The sequence below is a fragment of the Prunus persica genome, chromosome G2 (assembly GCF_000346465.2).
Source record: "Prunus persica cultivar Lovell chromosome G2, Prunus_persica_NCBIv2, whole genome shotgun sequence".
Lineage (NCBI taxonomy): Eukaryota > Viridiplantae > Streptophyta > Magnoliopsida > Rosales > Rosaceae > Prunus > Prunus persica.
The window spans coordinates 11,935,343-11,943,674 of NC_034010.1; the positions used below are offsets into that span (position 1 = coordinate 11,935,343).

At 53.6% G+C, this 8,332-nt stretch overlaps 1 protein-coding gene across 1 annotated transcript; it reads left to right on the forward strand.

Annotated features, from left to right (window-relative positions):
* On the forward strand, positions 766–6,624 carry LOC109947321. Its single transcript, XM_020557263.1, has 3 exons — positions 766–927; positions 1,030–6,028; positions 6,200–6,624. Exons 1-3 carry the CDS (start codon positions 766–768, stop codon positions 6,622–6,624), a joined length of 5,586 nt encoding a protein of 1,861 aa, XP_020412852.1.

The following is an 8,332-nucleotide window of genomic DNA, read 5'->3' on the forward strand; positions in this document are numbered from 1 at the left end:
AAATATATATATATTACTATTTAGGGTTTAGGGTTAGGGTTTATGGTTGAGGGTTTAGGGTTTAGGGGTTTAGGTATTTATGGTTTAGGGTTTAGTATATGACCACCCTAAACCCTAAACTTTTTTTACAATTTTGTTTTACAAATTTGTTTACACCATAATGAACCGAGCAGACCCAGCATCAAAGCGCCTAGCACCAAGGCAGCCACGCCTTCTCCCATGCCGAAGGAAGACACACTTCCGAGGTGCCAGACACCTGCCGAAGCTCTCAGCTGCCAAACCTAATCTCCAGGACACGTGTCGTCACCACAACAACTTGCACAAAGTCCCACATTGGAACTTTGTGCAAAGCTCCCACTTTCACTTCCCTATAAATAGGGAACAGTACCCAGGTAAAACCAAGGGCTATTCCCCCACTTTTACTGTTACTCTGCCAGAATTACTACCCGTAACTGACTTAGGCATCGGAGAGCCTTCGGCCGGCACCACACCGGTGTCCGAAGCTTAACGGTTGCTTCTCCTCTTTTTACCTTCTACAGGTCTCTCACCAACCCATTTCACCGGGGGCCTCAGCCCTCTTCCCTGCTGAAGACCCAGCACATCTAATCACTAAGTTGTACTCAATATTGGCCGGGCCATTTTGAGCATCAACAGTTTGGCGCCGTCTGTGGGAATCTGACACTTGAATCCCCTCTTTCTCTATCAGCCCAGCTGGCTCCTTCACCCCTCAGGCCCCGTCGCCTCTTCTTCACCCCACATTCTGCTATGCCGACCGAGGATAGCCGCGATACCCAGCACCATACCCCCCGCGATGGTACTTCTAGAAGGCAATCTTCGGAAGATGCCACTCTCCAGGCAGAAGTGGAGCGCCTCCGCGACAGTGTCACTAAGATGTCGGAGAAATACGAGCACCTTCATTGCAAGAATGTTGAGCTAGAACATGACTACCGTGTTTTAAAGCGGAACTGGGAAAGGACTCGCACCCAGGATGCCCAGCAAGACCTCACCTAGAACGTTGGGCTTATTCAGCCGAACCAGCCAGTACATTCCAGCCACAGTGCCTCGGCCCAAGCTAGGCTCCGCAAGGGTAAAGACCACCTTCATCCGGAGATAACCCAGTCACGACCCCTTTGCGTTCCCCCACCGAGGGACCGGCCCCACGAACCAGTCAGGATCTACCAAGATTGCAGGGATCGCCTCTCGGACCGTCAGCCAAGGCCGATCCCTATCCCTGTCAACCTCGAGGACCCACGGGTGACACACCTGGGCCCCTCGCCAGCCCCCGTCCGCATACCCGACGAGGAAGGTGTCGGGGACTCGGATACTTGGGAATTTTATAATTCAAACACCTGGCCAAATTACCACACCGGGGCGCTGGAAAATTGGGAACAATCCCCAGCCCCTGTCTGCCCCGCCCCCAGGCCTTTGGCACCTGAAACTCTTCCTCATGCCGACCCGGCCATGAGGCTTCTCTTTGAAAAGGTTCGGCGCCTGGAAAGCGAACAACATCGCAGCCATCAACCCCTCTGGGCAAAACCACGACCAGGGCCCTTTACCGAACGCATCCTCAACTACCACCAGGAGAAAGATATCCAGCCACTCCGCATCGCTTTCTACACTGGCACGGAGGACCCTCTCACCCACATCCACTCCTTCCAGTCTGCCCTTGGGTTCAAAGGCCTCACTGATGAAGGCATGTGCCTCCTTTTCCCTTCCACCCTCAGCGGCGCAGCCCTGAATTGGTTCTACAGGCTCTACCCCCGCACCATCAACTCCTTCGATAGTCTCAAGCAGACATTCCTGGACCATTTTATGATCCAGACTGATCGCCTATACTCTGCCGACGACTTGTATATGCTTAGGCAGGCTGAGGACGAACCCCTTCGAGAATATGCAGCTCGGTTCAGTCATGAATACTCCCGCTGCCCAGACACTGACGATCGCGCTGCCTTCGGCGCTTTTAAGAGCGGCCTCCGCGAGTCCAACTTCCGCTACCTGGTTCATAGCAACAGTTGGAACACATATGTAGAGCTGATGAAGCAGGCGGCGATCCATGCTAAGGCTGAATACTTCAATTCCAAGCGTGGCCCAGCCAACCTGGCGCGCAACACTTTCGCTGACCCTCCACCTGCTTCAACACCCGCCCCAGCCCCACCTCAGCATTCTACCCCTGCCCCGAGTGCCCAGGACAACCAACATAAGCGGAAGGATAGCTACCAGCATCCCTTCGGTAATAACAAACGTGGCAGACATGGCAACCAGCACTCTAGCGGAGGCAACCCTCCTAGGCCTGGTGATCGGGCCCCTCTTTCCTTCACACCCAAGCCCAGGTTTGAGGTTTTTACGACCCTCAACACCACCTACGAGAACGTCCTGGTGCGTGAAGCCCCCATCATCCCCAAGCCACCCCCCCGGAGACCATCCAACAAGCCTATGCCAAACACGGGGGTCTTCTACCGCTTTCATCAATTCAGCGGCCATGACACCGAGTCTTGTGTTGCGTTGCGCAACATAATTGAAGGGCTCATCCGGGAGGGTAAGCTGGACAACTATGTGCGCAACATACCAGCCCCGCCTAACCCCCACCAACGACAAATCAACATGATCTCCACCATCAGCGGAAGTCCTACCCTGGCTGGCACCTCCAACAACTCCATCAAACATTATGTCCGCTCCACCTATGCGCACCAGGTCTTCAGCACCGAGCAGGGACGCTTGCCGAAGACCCACAGGACTGGCTGGGCCCCCATTACCTTCTGCGAGGAGGAGGAGCGTGGTGTTATCCTCCCCCATGACGATCCACTCATTATCCGGGCTGACATTTCTAACTTTGACGTTGGGCGTATCCTGATGGACACTGGCAGCTCGGTCAGTGTGATGTTTGCCGAGGCCTTCAATGAACTCCAGGTCCCGCCTCACCTACTCGACCGAAGCATCACACCCCTTGTGAGCTTCTCGGGTGATGTGGTCCAGCCCATTGGCAGCATTCATCTCCCTATAACAATTGGGGCCGCACCCCAGCGGACGACGATCACTACCCCCTTCCTTATCGTCGACTGTCCCACAGCCTACAACGTCATCCTCGGCCGCCCAGCCTTGGCCCAAATGAAGGCTTTTATTTCCACACATATGCTGTTGTTGAAGTTTCCCACTCCTAATGGCCCAGGCACGGTGCGCGGCGACCAACTCGGAGCCCGAAGCTGCTATGCTTCAGCCGTCAAATCCACCAATCGCCAACATAGGAATGAAGCCCTAGCAGTAACCAAGGCTCCCGCCCCTCCTCAAGCTGGCACAGAACCACCTGAAGACCCAAGGGAGGAGTCCATCGCCCCACAGGCCGAACCTATGGAGGACCTGGAGCTGGTTACCCTCCATGACGATATCCCGGATCGACAAGTCCGGATCGGCACCTCCATCTCGCCAGAGCTTCGCTCTGACCTGGTCGCCTTCCTCCGCCTCAACTCCGAAGTCTTCGCTTGGTCCTACAATGACATGCCTGGCATATCATCAGACATCATATCTCATAGGCTTAGCGTCAATCCTGCCGTCAGACCAGTCCGACAGAAGCGTCGCGCTTATGATCCCGAGCGCTATGAGGCCATGAGGGCGGAGGTGGAACGATTGAGTAGCATCGGATTCATCAGGGAGGTTGACTATCCTACATGGCTGGCTAATGTCGTGATGGTCCGCAAGCCAAGAAAGGGCTGGCGCATGTTTGTCGACTACACCAACCTTAATCGGGCTTGCCCAAAGGACAGCTTCCCGCTACCCCGCATTGACCAGCTAGTCGACGCCACAGCTGGCCACGCCCTCCTTAGCTTCATGGATGCTTATTCAGCGTACAACCAGATCTTCATGCACCCCGAAGATCAGGCCCACACCTCTTTCATTACGGACCGAGGCCTCTACTGCTATAAGGTGATGCCCTTTGGCCTCAAAAACGCCGGGGCTACTTATCAGCGTCTGGTGAATCAGCTCTTTGCCCCACTGATTGGCAATACCATGGAGGTCTATGTCGATGACATGCTAGTCAAGAGTCGCACGGCTGACCAACACATCCCTAACCTCTCTGCCATGTTCACCATCCTGAAGCGGTACAAAATGAGGCTTAACCCCACCAAATGTGCATTCGGGGTGGCTTCCGGCAAATTCCTGGGCTTCATGATCAGCCAGAGGGGTATTGAGGCCAATCCAGAAAAGATCCAGGCCATCTTAGACATGACGGTGCCTCAGACGGTCAAAGATATCCAAAGCCTTACAGGGCGTGTCGCAGCCCTGACCAGATTTATCTCCAAAGCCACTGACCGCTGCGCCCCATTCTTCAAGGCCCTTAAAGGCACCAAAAGAAACATCACCTGGACTGCTGAATGCGACACGGCTTTCAGCGAGCTCAAAGAGTATATGGGCCGGGCCCCTTTATTGTCAACCCCTGAGCACGGAGACATCCTCGTGATTTATCTCTCCATTTCAGCTTCGGCTGTTAGCTCTGTGCTCATCCGATCAAAGGATAACGCGGAACACCCAGTGCATTATGTTAGCAAGGCTTTGCAAGATGCAGAAGTTCGATACCCAGACATCAAAAAATTAGCGTTCGCCCTGGTTGTCTCGGCAAGACGCCTCCGACCATATTTCCAAGCTCACACCATCCATGTCTTAACTAACCAACCGCTCCGACAGGTGTTGCAGAACCCAGACACTTCTGGGAGGCTGGTCAAATGGGCCATTGAACTGGGTGAGTTTGATATTCATTACAAACCTCGCCCGGCTATGAGGGGACAGGCCGTTGCTGACTTCCTATCCGAATTCACGGAGCCCCAAGCTTCCGCAGCTACCCAGCTCATAACCGAACCCAATCCCCCGCCCAGCCAGGACCAAACCCCCACCGAAGGCAATCTCGACCTAACCCAGCCCCTGTGGACCTTATTCGTAGACGGCTCTTCTAATGCCCGGGGCTGTGGGGCCGGCCTCGTTCTCATCTCCCCAGACAAGGTTGCCCTCGAGTACGCCCTTCACTTCAAATTCCAAGCCTCCAACAATGAGGCCGAATATGAAGCACTCTTAGCTGGTCTTCGACTAGCCAAAGAGATGGACGCCAGACAAATTCAGATCTTCAGCGATTCCCAACTCGTGGTCCACCAGGTCAACCAGGACTTCACGGCTAAGGATGCCTCTATGACGGCTTACCTCCAGCACGCTCGGCACCTGCTGGCAACCTTCCACACCCACTCCATCAAGCAAGTGCCACGCTCAGAGAATAGCCATGCCGATGCACTAGCCAGATTGGCATCAGCCTTGGAGCAAGGAATGGGTCGCCACATCCACATCGAGTTTTTGGCCCAGCCCAGCACACAAGCCCCACTCATCTGCACTATTGATCACAGCCCTACATGGATGGACCCCATCCTCCAGTTCTTACAAAACCAAACACTACCGGCTAACCCGGCAGAAGCACGACGCGTTCGCCATCGCTCCGCCCGTTACTTGATCATTAACGGCTCCTTATACAAGCGTGGCTTCAGCCTTCCTTACCTTCGATGCCTGACTCCAGAGGAGGGTCACTATGTCCTCCGAGAAATCCATGAAGGCATCTGCGGCAACCACTCGGGCGCACGCTCGCTAGCCCATAAAGCAATCCGCCAAGGATACTTCTGGCCTTCACTCCACACTGACGCCCAGGCCTTCACCCAAAAATGCGACAAGTGTCAGCGATTTGCCAACATCCCACAACTCCCGGCTGAACCGTTGACTGCCATGGTCAGCCCTTGGCCATTTGCCCAATGGGGACTGGATCTCATTGGACCTATGCCAGAGGGCAAGGGCCAAGTCAAGTATGCAGTTGTGGCCGTAGACTACTTCACCAAGTGGGCTGAGGCCGAGGCCTTGGCCACCATCACTGCGGCTCGCATCGAATCCTTTGTGTGGCAGAACATTGTATGTCGCTTCGGCATCCCCAACTTCATCGTCACCGACAATGGCCGGCAATTTGACAACGCCAAATTCAAACAATTTTGTTCCAACCTCAAGATTCGTCTGTGTTTCGCCTCCCCAGCCCATCCTCAGTCCAATGGCCAGGTCGAAGCCGTGAACAAAATTATCAAGAAGACCCTCAAGACAAAACTTGACAAAGCCAAGGGCTGCTGGCCAGAACTACTCCCAGAAGTACTCTGGTCCTACCGCACCACCTTCCGCACATCCACAGGTGAAACGCCGTTCTCCCTATCATTTGGAACCGAGGCCGTGGCTCCGGTAGAGATTGGCCAGCCCACATACCGAACCTCCACTTACGATGCCACGGCCAATGACGAGCAGTTGGCCCTCAACCTCGACTTCATTGACGAACTCCGGGACCAATCGAGCATGCGCAATGCCGCGTACAAGCAACGCATCGCCAAGTACTATGACTCCCGAGTCAAGCCCCGTGCTTTCAAAATGGGGGACTGGGTCATGCGCAAGGTTTCCTTGGCTACCAAAAATCCTAACGAAGGTACTCTCGGCCCTACATGGGAAGGTCCTTACGAGATTATCAAAATCTACCGCCCTGGCACTTATCAGCTTCGCGATTCCACAGGCAAGACGCTGCCTCACCCGTGGAATGCTGACCACCTCAAGTATTATTACAAGTAAACATATCTAGACCCTAGGACAATACTTTGGTCTTGATTATTTACTGTAAGGTAGAAGTAAGGTATCTAGACCCTAGACCACTTGTACCTTCTGCCTTTCGGCATCTATTTCAATGAAATGCCTGACTCCGGCTCATTCTCATGCATTCACATTGTTATCATTTTTACTAACACAATTGATATCAAGCTAAGTTCATATCATAAATAAAAACAGCCTTGCTCCAGGCAAGGACAAATGTTCATACATAACCAAAATAAACAAGTGTTCCAACACAATCACTAGAGTACAAAATAGCTATAACACATCACGAAGGCAACGCCTTCAGGACTCGGTCGAAGGGGCATCCTCAGTGGCTGGCTCAGCCTCTGGTGTCGGGGCGCTAGCATCAGCAGGAGGGGTCTGTGCAGGAGGCTCGCCACTGGTGTCAAAGTTAATCTCCACCGAGGGGTTGAACCTAACCAACCTATCTTCCCAGCAAAGCTGCTCATCAACCAGTCGATCCATGATATAGCTCTTCAGCTCCTCTGAGGATCGGAAGGACTCAATCGCCTCGACTCGGGCAGCAGCCACCTCCTCGGCCTTCGATCTCTTCAGCTCCTCCACCTCCTTGACCAAGGCCGCCTTTTGGACTCTCCATAGTTCTTCCATAGCCCTTGCCATTCGGCAAGGGTCTAGCCATTTTTTTTTTTTTTTTTTTTGAGCTTCGGGAGCTAGGCCTTCGAGGGAGCTGGGTCTTGAAAATTTTAGACTTCGGGAGCTAGGCCTTCGAGGGAGCCGGGTCTTGAAAATTTTAGACTTCAGGGGCTAGGCCTTCGAGGGAGCCGGGTCTTGAAAATTTTAGACTTCGGGAGCTAGGCCTTCGAGGGAGCCGGGTCTTGAAAATTTTAGACTTCGGGGGCTAGGCCTTCGAGGGAGCCGGGTCTTGAAAATTTTAGACTTCGGGGGCTAGGCCTTCGAGGGAGCCGGGTCTTGAAAATTTTAGACCTTCGAGGAGCCGGGTCCATTGAAAATTTTGGAGACTCGCCACTTCGTCAATGGCCCTTGCCGTTCGGCAAGGGTCTAGCCAAAAATTTTTTTTGGAGCTTCGGGAGCTAGACCTTCGAGGAGCCGGGTCCGTTGAAAATTTTGGAGACTCGCCACTTCGTCAATGGCCCTTGCCGTTCGGCAAGGGTCTAGCCATTTTTTTTTGGAGCTTCGGGAGCTAGACCTTCGAGGGAGCCGGGCCATTCGAAAATTCAAGACTCTCAAAATTTTGCCATGGCCCTTGCCGTTCGGCAAGGGTTTAGCCATATACATATATTTTTTGTTTTGAATGGCCGGGCCTTCTTGAGTTGGGGCTTGGGCATGTGGAAAGAGTTGGGCCCGTGATGGGCTTCAGCAAGTAACAAGGCCTAGGGTTTTGGGAGGAGGAGGTATACAAATAAGAGGGTGGCCACCATGCCGTTCGGCATTTCCTCATTCGGCACCTTGGAGTAGAACAAATTCTTGAAATCCCATCTTGCCGTTCGGCAAGTTCTTGGAGTCACGGTTTTGGGCTTGTATTGATTTTGGCTTCGGGCAAGGGAACAATGCTTCGGCAAGCGGCACAAACTTGGAAGGGTTGGTGACGGCTGGCCAAACTTGGAAGGGGCTGGACAGCCGGTGGCGCAAAGAAACTGCTGGGGTGAAATTGCCGTTTGGTTGGAAACGGCTGGGCTGTTTTGGCTAG